At 44.5% G+C, this 16,888-nt stretch overlaps 1 protein-coding gene across 4 annotated transcripts in view; it reads left to right on the top strand.

The window, feature by feature from the left end:
* Positions 1 to 256: 256 nt before the first annotated feature.
* Positions 257 to 16,888, top strand: part of ASPSCR1 (ASPSCR1 tether for SLC2A4, UBX domain containing) — a 170,234-nt gene continuing 153,602 nt past the window's right edge. For 2 of the 4 annotated variants that reach the window (XR_004540796.1, XR_004540797.1), the window contains exons 1-3: positions 257 to 394; positions 463 to 518; positions 12,307 to 12,421. Coding sequence is in view for 2 of the 4 variants with exons in the window: in XM_033960227.1 (XP_033816118.1) it covers positions 311 to 394; positions 463 to 518; positions 12,307 to 12,421 (255 nt within the window). In the remaining 2 variants the exon portion in view is untranslated. The remainder of the gene's footprint in view (positions 395 to 462; positions 519 to 12,306; positions 12,422 to 16,888) is intronic. The other 2 variants (XM_033960227.1, XM_033960226.1) reach the window with 1 other exon arrangement.

Raw genomic sequence — 16,888 nt, 5'->3', positions numbered from 1 at the left:
TTAGGTAGTCTGGTCAGGAAATGACTAAATGTCACGGCAGGTTGCTCTATTCTGCATAAGCTGAAGAACGCCTGTTTCTTTCTTCAGGTCTTTCAGTACATTGAAAGTGAATCCTAGAAATCACGAGCTCGTCCTTTCGCCTCGACATTTCTGGGCCTGCTCCTGTGCTAGTGACCATTTTCTCCACAGCTTTCTCGAAGCTCGAGCCACTACGACCCGGCCCACTTTGCTGGGGTCCGGGCCTGGTTTTGCCGCGGCCTCGTGTCCGTCGCGGCGCAATAAAGCTGGTTGAGAGAGTGACGTCGGCGCTATGGCGGCCTCTGTGGTGACTGTGTTGGCGCCCAACGGGCGGAGGCAGACGGTGACGGTTAGCGCGCGGACGCCGCTGCTGCAGGTGGGTGAGGGGCGGAGGGGTGGAGCCGGGGGTCGCTCGCCGCTCACTGTCTCTCTCTCTTCCCGCAGGTGCTGGAGGATGTGTGTCGGAGGCAGGAGCTGCGCTGCGACGACTTCGGCCTGAGGTGAGGGCTGAGCCGAGAAGGCCGCCTGCCCCCCTTCCTCTTCCCTGCACCTGCTCTGACTCCCCTCCCCGCCCTTCTCTTGGTCTCTTCCGACCAGCGTCCTCTCCTGCCTAGTTCTGGGTCTCTCTTCATCTCTTCTTGTCAGCCTCCCCTCCCCCCTCCTAGATCATTTGCCTCATCCTGGGTCTCTTTTGGCTGTTCTGGCCAGCCTCCCCATTTCTCCTGCCTAGTACTGGGTCTTTCTTCATCTCTTCTTTTCAGCCTCCCATCCCCCCTCCTAGATCATTTGCCTCATCCTGGGTCTCTCTTGGTTTCTTCTAGCCAGCCAGCCTCCCCTTCCCTCCCCTGTGGATCAGTTGCCTCATCCTGGGTCTCTTTTGGTCTCTTCCGGCCAGCCTCCCCTCTTCTGCCTAGTTCTGGGTCTCTCTTCTTGTCAGCCTCCCCTCCCCCCTCCTAGATCATTTGCCTCATCCTGGGTCTCTTTTGGCTGTTCTGGCCAGCCTCCCCATTTCTCCTGCCTAGTACTGGGTCTCTCTTCATCTCTTCTTTTCAGCCTCCCATCCCCCCTCCTAGATCATTTGCCTCATCCTGGGTCTCTTTTGGCTGTTCTGGCCAGCCTCCCCATTTCTCCTGCCTAGTACTGGGTCTTTCTTCATCTCTTCTTTTCAGCCTCCCATCCCCCCTCCTAGATCATTTGCCTCATCCTGGATGTCTCTTGGTCTCTTCTAGCCAGCCAGCCTCCCCTTCCCTCCCCTGTGGATCAGTTGCCTCATCCTGGGTCTCTTTTGGTCTCTTCCGGCCAGCCTCCCCTCTTCTGCCTAGTTCTGGGTCTCTCTTCTTGTCAGCCTCCCCTCCCCCCTCCTAGATAATTTGCCTCATCCTGGGTCTCTTTTGGCTGTTCTGGCCAGCCTCCCCATTTCTCCTGCCTAGTACTGGGTCTCTCTTCATCTCTTCTTTTCAGCCTCCCATCCCCCCTCCTAGATCATTTGCCTCATCCTGGGTCTCTCTTGGTTTCTTCTAGCCAGCCAGCCTCCCCTTCCCTCCCCTGTGGATCAGTTGCCTCATCCTGGGTCTCTTTTGGTCTCTTCCGGCCAGCCTCCCCTCTTCTGCCTAGTTCTGGGTCTCTCTTCTTGTCAGCCTCCCCTCCCCCCTCCTAGATCATTTGCCTCATCCTGGGTCTCTTTTGGCTGTTCTGGCCAGCCTCCCCATTTCTCCTGCCTAGTACTGGGTCTCTCTTCATCTCTTCTTTTCAGCCTCCCATCCCCCCTCCTAGATCATTTGCCTCATCCTGGGTCTCTCTTGGTTTCTTCTAGCCAGCCAGCCTCCCCTTCCCTCCCCTGTGGATCAGTTGCCTCATCCTGGGTCTCTTTTGGTCTCTTCCGGCCAGCCTCCCCTCTCCTGCCTAGTTCTGGGTCTCTCTTCTTGTCAGCCTCCCCTCCCCCCTCCTAGATCATTTGCCTCATCCTGGGTCTCTTTTGGCTGTTCTGGCCAGCCTCCCCATTTCTCCTGCCTAGTACTGGGTCTTTCTTCATCTCTTCTTTTCAGCCTCCCATCCCCCCTCCTAGATCATTTGCCTCATCCTGGGTCTCTCTTGGTTTCTTCTAGCCAGCCAGCCTCCCCTTCCCTCCCCTGTGGATCAGTTGCCTCATCCTGGGTCTCTTTTGGTCTCTTCCGGCCAGCCTCCCCTCTTCTGCCTAGTTCTGGGTCTCTCTTCTTGTCAGCCTCCCCTCCCCCCTCCTAGATCATTTGCCTCATCCTGGGTCTCTTTTGGCTGTTCTGGCCAGCCTCCCCATTTCTCCTGCCTAGTACTGGGTCTCTCTTCATCTCTTCTTTTCAGCCTCCCATCCCCCCTCTGCATTAGTTGCCTCATCCTGGGTCTCTTTTGGTCTCTTCCGGCAAGCCTCCCCTCCTCTCCTGCCTAGTTCTGGGTCTCTCTTCTTGTCAGCCTTCCCTCCCCCCTCCTAGATCATTTGCCTCATCCTGGGTCTCTTTTGGTCTGTTCTGGCCAGCCTCCCCTCCCCTTCTTCCTAATTCTGGGTCTCTCTTCATCTCTTCCCTCCCTCCTGGATCATTTGCCTCATCCTGGGTCTCTTCTGTCCAACATCCAACCCACTCTCTCCCCACTCTGCATCAGCTGGCTCATTCTGGGTCTCTCTTGGTCTCTTCCAGCCAGCCAGCGTCCCCTTCCCTCCCCTGTGGATCAGTTGCCTCATCCTGGGTCTCTCTTGGTCTCTTCCGGCCAGCTTCCCCTCCTGCCTAGTTCTGGGTCTTTCTTCATCTCTTCTTGTCAGCCTCCCCTCCCCATCCTAGATCATTTGACTCATTCTGGTCTCTCTTGGTCTCTTCCGGCCAGCCTCCCCTCCCTCCCTACATCATTTGACTCAACTGTCTAACATCCTTCCCCCCCCCTTCATCAGTTCCCTCATCCTGGGTCTGTCTTGGTGTCTTCCAGCCAGCACCTCCTTACCCACTGCAACGATGCCTCATCCTGGGTCTCTCTTTGTCTCTTCCATCCAATCTCCCCTCTCCTCCTGCCTAGTTCTGGGTCTCTGTTCATCTCTTCTTGTCAGCCTCCCCTCCCCCCCTACATCATTTGACTCATCCTGGGTCTCATCTGTCCAACATCCCCTCCCCCCTTCATCAGTTCCCTCATCCTGGGCCTCTCTTGGTTTCTTTCGGCCTGCCTTCCCTCACCCAACCCCTTACATCGGTTGCCTTATCTTGGGTCACTCTCTTGGTCTCTTCTGGTCAGCCTTACCTCCCCTTGCCCAGTACATCGGTTGTTTTGTCCTGGGGTGTCTCGGTCAGCCTCCATTCCCCCTCTACCCTGGATCACTTGTCATGTCTTGGGTCTCCTTTGTCCTTTTTTGGCTGGCCTCCTTACCTCCTCAGGCGGTACATGGAGTGTCTGTGGCCCCTATGACGCTGCCAGAGGGACTGTTTCTGCCCGGGCTAGAGCATCTCCCCTACATCCTGTGGCCATTTGAAGGTTAGCATAGCTGTACTTTGGTGCTGGATGTAAGTATCCTTTGAATTCCTTTAGCTCACTTGCTGCTGAGTCTTTCTTCTGCCGAAGCATGTGGTCTTGTGAACTCTTTCTAACTTTTTGCCAGTGTATTTGTTTACAGAGCACTTGGTCCAAGACCTCGGCATTGAAGGAACAATTTGTAATTCTTGAACCTGGTCTCCCCAAATGGTGTCTTCTGCAGTGGTGTAAGCTTAGCCTTTGTCAAGGGAAAACACAAATTGGGCAACTCCAAAGTTGTGTTAAAGACAGACCACTTTACTTTAATAAAATCATTAATCTCATAATTGTTACATGCTTCTGTATCATTTTTATGACTAATTTTGTGTGTAGAGAAACAGGTGACACTACTTCAAGTCAGAAATTATGGTGGAAGAATTGGTATTGATACTGCAAAATCAGGTCTGCTGGCCAGAGGTGGTGGGGTATCCTCTCGCATTTAAACACTGTTGGTGAAGTTTGAGTTGTGTATAGTTCTCCTAGCGGAATTCTGTGCAAAGGAAAATCCAAATTCGGCAAGTTTTTTGCTAATTATTATCCACAATTTCATTACCTTTCAATATTTGAATTAAATTATATTAAAGAAAAAGAGCCTTCAGGTTTTTCCTCGCTTAGTGACTTTCTTCTAACAGCACTCCTTTGTAAAAGTCCATCTACTGAAGTTTGGTTAGTTGGTTTTCATAGTACTTCACTTTGTCTTTATGTTGTTGAAGAACATTTCTGAAAGCTGACAGTTCAATAATTTCAGAATAAAACTTTTTTCTAACTTTTGTTGTCTGAACAGTTTATTTTTCTATTCATTTAGGTCCCAAAGTCCCATTTTCTTTTTTTCTTAACCGTCTTCTCAAGATCGCTTGTCCGTTTTAGATTTTGTCCCCCCTGTTTCTGTCCTGAGTTTCTCACTTGCATCCATCAGCCCTCTGTTAGAATTGCCCTTGTGTCTAGCAGTCCTTCTATGCCCCTGTTTCTCCCCATCAAGCATTCTTCTCTATGCCATCACCATGTGGTCTTATCCTGTCATTTCCTATCAAGTATTGCTATGCTTGCAATTACTATCATTCTCCTCTATGTATTGTCCTATCATGTCATAACCAAGGATATAGTGTCTTGCTCTACATTACTATATACTAATTTATTATGTGTTTTATTATGTATATAAACTTGTTGAGAAGATGGGATATAAATCCAAATGCCCTCCATTGTTTCAGTGTCCCTGTCTTTACACTTGGTTTTCTCTTTGTTTCTGTGCCTCTCCCTGTGCAGGATCTTCCACCCCTGAGCCAGCCTCTCTCCCCTTAAGTCTGTATCTCTCCCTCATCCCTCTCCTATCCCAAAGCCAGTATCTCTTCTCCCTAACATCCCCAGCCAGCATCTCAAGATATTTCTCTCTGAACCAGTACCTCTCTCCTAGCCAGCATCTTTCACCTTCTATCACCCCTACCTCCCCAGTAGGCATCTCACTTTCTCCCCATTGTCCACTACCTCAAGTGATGCTGATTCTATTCAATGGCAGCCTGCTGCCAGCTCTGCAGACTTTCCTCTACTGTGGTGCCACTAAAGAAAGAGGAAGTGACATCATTGAGTGCAGGACCACGGAAGAGGGAAGCCTGCAGGCTGCCTGAAGTTGTTGTTGGTAGTGATTTGAAGAGGGAGACCTCAAGTAATTATGCATCCTTGGGGAATTCTGTGCAAATTCTGCATTGCGCAGTAGCACAGAATTCCACTAGGGCAGTGGTTCTTAACCTTGTTGGAGGTATTGAACCCCACCAGTTTCATATGCATGTTCACCGAACCCTTCTTTATTGGAAAAATAAAATATGATTTTTTTACAAATTCAAAACATAGGTATACAGTGAGGGAAAAAATATCAATTTTGAAAACAAAAAAGTTCTCCTATATTTCGAATAATAATAACATAATAATGAAATTTACTGCAAATCAGTGTGACTTCTGCTGTTGCCTCTCAGAGACCAGTTCAGAAATGCGCGGCTTTACCTTGGCAAGTGCCACTCTCATGTCTGTTCCTTTTCTTCGTTTTTATGTCCAGCATCCTCAAAAAGGATTGCTCGCAAAGATATGTTGTAATAAACGGTATGAAAATTTCCAGAGCTTTCTTAGCTTTCTTAGCGCTACCAATTGTTGACACCAAAACGTTGAGAGCGTTGTTGTTCTGAAGAGTTGCTGTTGAACCTGGCTCTGCTGAATTTCAATGATTTCATCGAGGTATTCATCATTGACATCTGTTGTCTCAACACTAAACGTGAACGGCTGTCTCACCCATGCTGGATATGACTCTCTTGTAGGGAAGTATCTGTCGAGACTTTGCAAGCTCATCTAAATGCGTGGCAATAGTTTGCTTCAGTTCCGCGGGTACAGAAATGTCTCCGATTCCAGATACATCTTCGATCTTACTTATACAGTTGTCTAGCAGGGGAAAGTTTGCGAAGTTATCGTTTTCTGTTCGTTGTTTCCATAATGGTAGCTTTTTTAGAAAAGCTTTCAGGTTTTCTTCTGCTTCGATGATGTTGACTCCACCACCCTGCATCTGCTTATTGAGATGATTGAGAGCTGCAAAGATATCAGCCATGTACGCTAAAAAGAGAATGAACTCAGAATTTTTGAAGCAATCTGCATGACAATGTTGCTGCTCTTGCAAAACCAGAGCTAATTGCACACGCATGGCAAAAACACGATTCAGCACCTGTCCCCGAGATAACCACCGAACGTTAGAATGGTACAGAAGTACCTCGAATTCAGATCCCATTTCTTTACACAGCTCCTTGAAGATGCGGTGCTTCAGAGCATTATTTCGCATATAGTTCACACATTCCACAACAATTTTTAAAACTTCTGCCAGTTTTGGAGGCAATGTTTTTGTTGCCAACGCATGCCTGTGCAGAATGCAATGCGTAACAATGATGTGTGGTGCATCGGCATTCACTAGCGCACCAAAACCGGACTTTCTTCCGAGCATGGCTGGAGCTCCGTCCGAACAAACTGCAGAAACCATATCCCACGAAAGATTGTTGTCTTTGAAGAAGTCATCCACAAGTTTCTTCACATCAGTTGCCTTAGTTGTTGTTGTAAGAGGCTTACAAAATAAAAAATCTTCCTTTATCACATCGTCTTTCCCATAGCGCACGAATACTGCAAGCTGGCTTAGATTGGAAACGTCTGTGGTCTCGTCGAGTTGAAGGCTGAATTTTGCCGGTCTTGAAATCAGATCTGCAACTACTTGAGCCAAGATGTCTTTGCTCATGTCCTCTATTCTGTTGCTGATGATGTCATTTGAAAGAGGAATTTCAGATAACTGAACTTCAGCCGCTTTTCCCAGCATGATATTCGCCATCTTCAACACAGCTGGTTTTATGAGTGTTTCACCAATGGTGTGTGGTTTGCCTTGCTTTGCGATCAGGTAAGCAACTTCGGACGATGCTGTGAGGATCGGTTTGTTGATGGGTATAAAGCCGAGAACAGGCAGAGTAGCCTTTTCATCGAATCTTGCTCTCTTCACCTTGAATTCAGCGAGCGTTGTGTTCTTGTATTTTCCATCTCCATGCAGCTTAAGGAAGTGTTCCCTTAGTTTTGCCGGAGCTAGACTAGAATTACTCAACTTGGCATTGCAAATCATGCAATTAGGACGCTGACTCCCATCACGTTCTGTTATACATGTGAATCCATATTGTACATATTCGTCCGACCACTTTCGTATTTTGCTCGACATAGTTAGTAAGGGATTAAAATATTAAGATAGGTATCACACGACGTACCATCACAACAATTACAATTCGACTACTGTGCGCATCAAATCCCCTGTAGCACAGATAGGCCAAGCGATGTTGCGTGATCACCTGCAGCCAATTATGGACAAGCGGGGCGTATCATCATGAATCATAAGCGCTTCGGTCACGTTCAATCATCTATCAGTTAAATCACAAATTTTGATCAGGAATTGATTGATGTATATAAGGCGTTAGTTACAGATTGATAGATCAAGAAACCGAGTACACAATCAGTCTTGATCAAAATCACTGAATAGCTGATAGATGATTGAACGTGACCGAAGCGCTATATGAGTCGGAGGTGTGTTTTGACCTCCGCCGAACCCGCGACACTGACTCACCGAACCCCTGGGGTTCAGTCGAACCCAGGTTAAGAACCACTGCACTAGGGTATGATGAAGGGTGCATAGCGAGAGGAAATTAACCAACTAGTGGAGGAACTGCTCTGTATCGTGAACTTATTTTCAAATTATTTTGATTTAAGCAGTTTACAGAGCCAAAGTACTTAAGGGATAGCTCAAACAAAGTGGGACAGGGTTAGAGCAAAAACACCAATAATACAAACACGTAAAGGTAAATTGGTTACAATTTATTTGTAATTGTTGAAGAGTGATGTTTGTTGTGGAGCATAAGGAATGAGGAGAGACATGATGAGAATCTAGAAAGTAAAACCTGATGGGTAAAATGGCCAGGTGGTTGAATGGAATTTGATAAGCTCCTGGTGGCAAGAATTCTGAAATGGAGAGGAGAGACAGACTTTTTTTTTTGTTCCTTAAAATAGGTTTGAGAGTGCGACACAGTAGTTAAAGCTACAGTCTCGGCACCCTGAGGTTGTGGGTTCAAACCCACGCTGCTCCTTGTGACCCTGAGCAAGTCACTTAATGTCCTCTTTCCCCAGGACATTAGATAAATTGTGAGCCCACTGGGACAGGCAGGGAAAAATGCTTGAGTACCTGAATAAATTCATATAAACTGTTCTGAGCTCCCTTGGGAGAACAGTATAGAAAATTGAATGAATAAATAGTAGTAGATTTTGGTATTGTCTACAAAGAGGCAACCCTTCCAAAGGTGTGTGCAAGTGGTGCGCTGAAAGGATTGATATTGAGCTAGTTCTCATCTCCTTGTAACCACTACTTTTTGTTCCGTAATGAGGCTAGCGGAGGCCATACCAAAGTCTTCCAGCTTAATGTTGAGTTGTGTATATGGAACTGTGTCAAAAGCCATATCTAGCTCTCTCCTTGTTTTCAACTGTCTGGTCACCCATCAAGGAAATTAATCAGATTTGTGTGACTGGTAAAACCAGGCTGCCTTAGGTCCTGCAAATTCAAGATAAGGCAACTGCTGCAGGGGGGAGAAGGCAGGAAGGCTGGCCAGAAGAGCCCAACAGAGACCTAGGACAAGGCAACTGATACAGGGGGAAGGGGAGGGGGGTCAGTTGCACTCAGTCCTGAAGAGGTGCTAACTGCTGGGAAATTACCCAGAGTTGCAATACTGGGACAGACCAAAGGTCCATAAAGCCCAGTATCCTCTTTCCAGCAGAGCCAACCCAGGTCACAAGTTTGACAAGATCCCAAGGAGTAAAACAGATTTTATGCTGCTTATCCTAGGAATAAGCAGTGGATTTCCCCAAACCAACTAAATAGACTTTTGTTTTAGGAAATGATCTAAATCTTTAGCTAACTGCTTTTACCACATTCCCCGCAACAAATTCCAGAGTTTAATTGCATGTCGAATGAAGAAATATTTTCTTCAGTTTGTTTTTAAATCTACTACTTAGTAGCTTGGGGTAAAATAGGTAATTTTTCCCCACCCCATTACTAAGTAGTCCTTTTACTAAGGTGCGGTAGCCGTTACAGCGCATGCTAAATGCAAACATGCACTAACGCATCCGTAGGATATAATGGACCCATACCGCACCTTAGTTTAAGGACCCCTAAGTTGCAGTAGAGGTTTCTACCGCAGCCCAGAGCACTAAATTCTTCATTGCAGACATACTCTTCCTAATAATTGGACCGGACTTAAACCTCATAGAGGATCCTCCCAACTCCTTCTGGTTTTTGACTAACAGAATCGAAGTTCCTGTTACCAAGAAAATTTTCTCCATTTGTCTAGTGGACTGTATCTCCTTCACATATGCTCAGGCTGGGCTGACGCTACAAGGCTGTGTAACAGCCCACAAAGTTCGAGCTAGCTCAATTTTGTTCTCTATCTATTGAGGATATCTCAATTCATATCTGATTACAGGTTTAGACAAGCAGTTCCTGCAGAATCTTTTTACTTTAAGCGCCAGCTTTCCCTGCAATCCTCTTGGATTTCGCCAGGCTTGTATTCTATAGTCCCTCTAAGCTGAGCACATGAGCAATCACTCATACATTTTAGGAGCATTGCTCACAGATTTTACATGGTTGCACAGAAAAACATTTCAAATCTGGAAATTTAGAATGGTTTTTAGAATTCGTCACTCACATAAGAAAAAATATGCGCGCATCTGGCCAGTCCTTAGAGGAGCATTGCTTATGTTTACCTATCCATTATTCTTGTCAAGAGTCATGATCCTGGCAGCTTGGGAGTCCCACAGGTGACAATATTATGCCTGCTTGTCCTTGGAGAAAGCAAAGATTCTACTTACCTGTAGCAGGTGTTCTCCTGGAACCAACCCACCTCCCCTAATTGGCTTCTTAGCTTTGTTATTGAAGTGATGGTCCTGCAAGCTGATGTCGGGCAGGAAGGTACTGTCTAAAGATTTAAAGTAACAGTGCAGTTGGTAATGTCTCTATCAGGTTCTATGGATGACATCATTCATGTGAGAATATGTGCCTGCTACAGGCAAGTATCTTTGCATTTCCTGCCTCATTTTTCTGTGTTTCTCATGCTAACATTGTTGAAGATTGTAATACAAAAAGAAAGTATGTTTGGTGAGTTTGATAACAAAGGATTTTTACAGAGCCTTTAGGGGGAATATCCACACCAAATCTTAAGTGAGAAGTGTGGGTAGAGGGGAGCAAGTGAACGAGGTACCTGGATGTTATCAATGCTTTTGATGCTGTCCTGCATAGAAAGTTCATCTACAGTAGATTCCCAATTAACCAGTACTCAAGCAAATGGCATTCACTCAACTGGTAAAAAAAATTAAAATAAAATTGTCCTCCAGCCCCCGAAGCCATGAACCTCTCCCCCCTTCCTCCAACCCTGAAGCAGTGGCAGCGGTCCTGAGCTATGAATCCCCCCAGCCACGAAACGGCAGCGGTTCTGAACTGCGAACCCCAACTCCCTCCCTCCCTTACTCAAATCAGCAGCAGCAGCCGGTCAGTAGAGGCAGCGCTGAAAACAGGCAGCTCAGGGCCTTTCCTCTGAAGTGTAACTTCCTTACAGAGCTGCCTCTGCTGTCTGGCGGCTGCTTCTACTGCTTCGGTAAGTGAGTGGGGTCCAGGAGGCCAGATTAGTGCGGAAGAAGGGTAGACCGGGGGGGGGAGGTCCAGCAGGGGAGGGGAGATGGATGTTGGACCCATTAATGGGGAGAGAGAAAGTTATTGTATATTTTTAGTTTTATTCTTTTTATTTCTTTTTTTTTTTATTATTATTTGAATTGTACTTTTCCCTCACAATTCTTGGAATTTTGTTATCTTTTCTATTTGAATAATTGTTTACTCAGGTAGATTGTGAGCTTTTGGGACAGATAGGGAAGTTCTAAGTACCTGTATTTTATGGTGAACCGCTTAGATCTGTAATATGCTTAAGCGGTATATCAAATGTTAATAAAACATAAACATGACCCAGACTGAAGGGAGGAACAGGTGTGTGTGTGTGGGGGGGGATGATAGAGAGAGGAAGAGTGAGGTAGGAAGGGAGACAAAACAATTTTTACAGTAACTCTTGATCAACCAGGGACTGGGTTTGAATTTGTTCAGTGATGAGCAACAGAGAGTGTTAATACATGGAGTAATCATTAAGCTGTCTGTGCTGAGTTTTGAAAAGGCAGCATTCACATGTAATTCTATATCCAGAGGGGGACAAAAAGAGAGTGATCGATCTGCTTAAGTTTGCCAAGTAGATAAGAGGATTTTCATCAGTTTTTGACAAATTAGGTTCTATGAAGAAGCAGAGATACAGGAACAATGTCATGTGTATTCTGATTTTCTTTGATAAAAAATGTCAAAGTTGAGTAGAGAATAGGTGTTGGCAAATGTTATCTGCTGTAGAACTCTGAATTAATCTTGCTTAGATCCTGTTTCAGACATATTAGATTTGTAGGATGAGGCTTTCTTTGGTTTTGGTAGTCTCAAGAGTTGGGTTTGGAAAAGATCCTTTTAAGGGTGGAAAGTCAGTATGCGAAAACGGAGGCATTTTATAACGGCAACCTTAGATTTTGAATGTATAACACTGCAGTAGAGAATACTTTGTTTAGACAGTCTAAGAAAATTTTCTGGGTTTGATCTGATCCATTAACAAAATTCCTCCACAGTTGTCTTTCCCCTTTCCCAATGTGTTTTTTACCTTAATTGTTTCTTTTTTAACTAAATTGTATTTCTTCTCTAACTCTCCTTATGTTTGACCTTGTATTTATTTATTGAATTTTAATATGTTTAGTAGTATGAGTTTTTGTTAGTTATGTCTGTTTCCCTCAACTCTAACTTTTAATTGTACATCACTTAGAATTTTGAATAGGCGATAAATCAAATTTTATAATAAACTTGGTAACTGTTCAGATTATCGCAATGCTTGGTAGAAGATAGGGAGAATTAAGTCTGACTTGAGGAACAATATTCTAACAGCAGTTAAGCTTCTACAAGTGACCTCTGGAATATCTCATTAGTAGTGCAGATGGGAAACACATTGCAAGCTAGGATTGAAGGACACAGAATGTGGTTTGTAAAAGCTGCTGTATTTTCTTCCCTTATACTCTCTGAATTTCTGTACTGGCTTTTTCCATAGTCTCTGCTTCTGTTCTTATTTTATTTTTTTTGCTTGTGTTTTTGTACAGGTTTCAAAGAACAGTATTGGATCTCTCTCTGCAGTGGAGGTTTGCCAACCTGCCAAACAATGCCAAATTGGAGATGATAGCTGCCCCCTTTCGGAGGGGTGGGACAGAGGACTCAGTATGTCATCCTTGCCTCCCCCCCCCCCCATTTTTTTCTTCCTGTTACCTTTGCTTCATGTATTGTGGAGATTTTGAGAAAAAGAAAACTTTGTTTCTGTTGCCAAACTAACCAGGGGCAAGGGTGATTGGAGGGAGGGCCAACCATAAATAGTGTGGTCAGTGGGGAACCTTTTTGGTTTGTGTGTTTATATAAGTCACTGTAGGGGTTGTGGCAGCATGGTTGAACATCTAGCCTCTCCTTTCCTGCAGTCTTGATGGGTGGGGAGGATGGGTGTCCATAATTTGAGATTGATGGTTACTAATTTTGACTACAAATGTTTTGTGCATCTCTGCTCCTTTATAATCCTTATAAAAGAGGGAGAAATAGCTACATCGCTGGCACCAACCAACACATCAACTGGGCAAGTGTGTGAGGTATTCTCTTCCTCCCCAATCAAATTAATCCTCTGGATAGGAATTGAAATGATGTAACAGTAAATTTAAACAGTTGATCATTTGAAGGACAAAAGTGAACTGCAGCTTTCTTGTCCACAAAAAAGCAGCCACTAGTGGTATTTCCTAGTGTAATAGGTGTGCCATTCTAGATAGTAGGGTATTCTCCCCACGTTCGTGAACAGTGCAGAAGGAAACAATTCAATTTCTCCACAAGAGGACTCTGCTGCCTCCTCAGTTTTTCCTTGTGCACACAAGCAATCTTTCTGATCTACTCTGTATTTTTCTTTATTATTGTATTTTTTGGTGCTTCCAGTGAACCGGAGCTCCCCAGTGCAGGGGAAAGCTGACTTGGGTTTTGACTTGGCAGGTTAATTCATTGGAGACCTATTTGGCCAGCCTGCAGAAACCTTTGTGGAGCTTGGGATCCATTTTCCCTAGTAGCTTAATTCACCTACTGATTCACAGGGGCTTGAGTGCAGGCTGTTAAGCATCTTCAGGGTGCCGGCTGCGTTTTTGCCTCCCCTTCACTTGTGCGGTTCCACGGGTGTTGAAGATTAGTCTGACTTTGGTTTGACTGGCAGCCCAAAGATCAATTTGAGTCAGGGATTCTTCTCCCATATCCAGCTACTTCTTAGAGCTGAGGCAGGCTACAGCACCTTCAGAGCACATTTCATAGTGAGTAAGGCTATAATAGCATATGGGAAAAATTGGGAGTGGGGGGAGGGGAGTCTGAAAAACTTATTTTTGAAGGTTTATACTACATCCTCTAGGGTCCCCCACCTCTAAAAACATGGTTTCTGAGGTTTTTTTTTACTTTTGGTTAAGGCGTTTTGAGCTGTTTTTGGGTACCAAAAAGCTACCTTAACAGCCATCTTGGATTTCCCAATGTTGTTACAAAATTCTTCAGATCCTTCAAATCATCTTGTTTTGCCTAAAAAAAAACCAAACTGGCAGGGAAGGAGTGCTCAGACTTCTTTGCACTGGATGGATTCCGGAAGAGTGCCCTTGCGCCATGTGCTGTGCAGAGGTGAGAGCATTGGATTTAGCCTCCCCTTTGGTCTCTAGGACCGAGGAACCGCTAGGGCAGTGGTCTCAAACTTGCGGCCCACCAGGTACTATTTTGAGGCCCTCAGTATGTTACCATTGTTCTGGAATGTTGCCCGCCTCACTACTGAAACCTCACGCAAGCGCTTTCCTGCGTCTGTACGCGATTGTGAGGTGAAGAGGACAATCGCATACAGACGCAGGAAAGCGCTTGCGTGAGGTTTCGGCAGTGAGGCGGGCAACGTTCCAGGATGTAAGTTAACCATTGGAGGCAGTGTAGCTTGTGCGTGTGAACGTAATCTTGTGAACTCGTTAAATTTGGCACCTCTCCCGGTGGTGACTGCTTGATGTAAGATGGTGGTTGTGTCCGGTGCTGAAGGAGGTGAGAGCTGAAGGCAGCTGCGCATGTGACCACTGGACACTTAAGGCACAAGTTTTCCAGGTGCAAGTTGGATATTGATTCTCCCCTCTACAAAAAAAGCCTAGAGGACTGCACCAAAATCTCGTGTCTTGCAGTTGATACTTTTGAATCTAAATAACAGTTTTGCTTGAGGTAAAAGTCTATAGTTTATAAATCTTTCCTTAATTGCTTTTTATAATTTCAGCTATACATAGCTGAAAGCAGTGCAACATGCAGAAAGTGAAAAACTATCTAAACTTCATCTTCTGTATGTTGCACTGCTTTCAGCTATGTACAGCTGAAATTATCAGAAGCAATTAAGGAAAGATTTAAAAACTAACAAGTTTTACCTCATGCAAAGTTGTCATTTCTTTAATAAGACATTAACTATTTTTTTCTGCAGCCTTCCAAGTACCTACAAATCCAAACTGTAGCCCTACAAAGGGTTTGAGTTTGAGACCACTATTCTAGAGTTTCCGTCTACAGAGAGAAAATCCCTTCCAGAGCCCCAGAACAGCGGCGTATGTAAGCATAAGAGTTTGGAAGCCGCAGAGCCCAAGAGACGTAAGGTTGAGTTACCTAAAGGGGACTAGGTCATGCCTAGTAAAGCCTTTTCTCCTGAATTTGTTAATTTGATGTGGAGAGCTTATTTGAATAGTCATGATCCTTATATCAAGTTTCAAGTTTGAGGCTTGATATACCGCTTTAATTTCCAAAGCGGTTTACATCATACAAAAAAAAGAAATCATTAAAAACAGGGGTCGTGACTTACATACTAAAAGTTTCTATTGGCTAGATGTGGTACAAGAGAGAAATGGGTAGGGTTACAACACTTAAAATAAAATAAAACCATTAGGGAAAAGGGGCTGGCTGAGATAAGCCATTTGTCTAAATCTCATATGCTTTCTTCGATAGAGGTTTTCAGGTTGGACTTGAAGTGATTAGAATTAGTTTCCTTTCTTAAAGCCAAGAGGAGGGAGTTCTAGCAGGTCTGGCAGCGACCCAGGAGTTGTGTAAGGCAATGTTTTTCAGGGCTCCATAGGTCCATTACACCTCTCAATCCAGAACGTCTAACTGCTGCAAGCCCCCCTGCCGAGCATGAAGAGTAGAACATTCGAAAAAGGAATGCACATAGGTACCAGGCTGACGTTTACATTTGAGACAGGTGTCTTCGTCCCTCAGACCCATTTGGGCTCCCCTTTCTCTGGTGATATAATAGTGGTGTAAAAGTTTAAATTGAGTTTCCTGAAGATCTGCAGATTTCACAGAGTCATAAAGAATGGGAAGTAAGTCCTCAAACTGGGTCTCTGAGAGATCCTGGCCTAATTCTGTATGCCAATATTCCTGTATCTTAGATAGGGTGGGGAGATTAGGACTCTGTTTAAGAAGTTTGTACCAATGTGATAGGGAATTCAGGGAAGTTGCAGTCCTAGCAAACACCAAGTCTAAGGTCCTACTCCCCCCCCCCCCCTGTATATTCTTAGCACTCTCCCCTTGTGCTCCAATAATGGCGAACCTGAAGGTAAGACAAGCCATCCTGAGGCAGAAGTCCCCAACGCTCCTGGACCACAGTTCACCTGCAACCTTTAATCCTAGTATTTTAGGAAAGAGTAAACAAGTAGTTCACATCTACTCATTCCACTCCACTTGGTTCCTTTCCTATCTTTTTAATTTGTATTTTTAGTTATGAATTATTTACTGCCTTTGACTTATCTGCACAAATGAAGTAGTATAGCAAATTTCCAAGAGCTTAAAATAGTGATCTCAAACTCGCGGCCTGCCAGGTACTATTTTGAGGCCCTCGGTATGTTTATCATAATCACAAAAGTCAAATAAAACAGTTTCTTGATCATATCTCTTTAGCTATAAATTACAATATTATTATTAAGACATAGCCAAAAGGAAAGATTTATAAACTAGAAAGAGTACCTACAAATCCAAAATGGGACCCTGCAAAGGATTTGAGTTTGAGATCACTGGCTTAAAACAAGTGACCTGCAAAAGAAAAATAAATTGTGATGCTTTGACTCCATCTGCTGGCAGAGTGGCAGAAACCCACACATTTGCACTTGTCTAGTAGGGCTTTGGGAAAAGAAATGAATAGAGACTAAGGGTTCCTTTTACTAAGCTGCAATAACTAGACGCTTACGCCAGCATTGAGCTGGTGTTAGTTCTAGCCCCATAGCACGAGTTTAGCGCATGGGGCAATTCTGTGTGCGCTAAAACAGCTATTACAGCTTAGTAAAAAGAGCCCTAAACATCTTTATAATAACTCAAATACAGTAAAACCTTGGTTTGCGAGCATAATTTGTTCTGAAAATATATTTGTAATCCAAAACTTGTATATCAAAGCGAATGTTCCCATAAGAAATAATGGAAACTCAGATGATTTATAATTTTTATAAAACATTACAAGAAAACAAACTTTTCGGTACAGAAATACGGGAAATAAAACTTTTGACGTAGACAACTTAATAGTTCCAAAGTACTGTAGAATTGAAAGGTGGAGGGAGTAGCCCAGAACATTTTGTCAAACTAAGAAAATATTAAAAGGAAAGGCAATAACGCAAGTTTGCTATCTCAATT

The sequence above is a fragment of the Geotrypetes seraphini genome, chromosome 10 (genome assembly GCF_902459505.1).
Source record: "Geotrypetes seraphini chromosome 10, aGeoSer1.1, whole genome shotgun sequence".
NCBI classification, from domain to species: Eukaryota; Metazoa; Chordata; class Amphibia; order Gymnophiona; family Dermophiidae; genus Geotrypetes; species Geotrypetes seraphini.
Note: the sequence above shows the minus strand (reverse complement) of the source record. Positions and strands in the feature narration are given on the sequence as shown.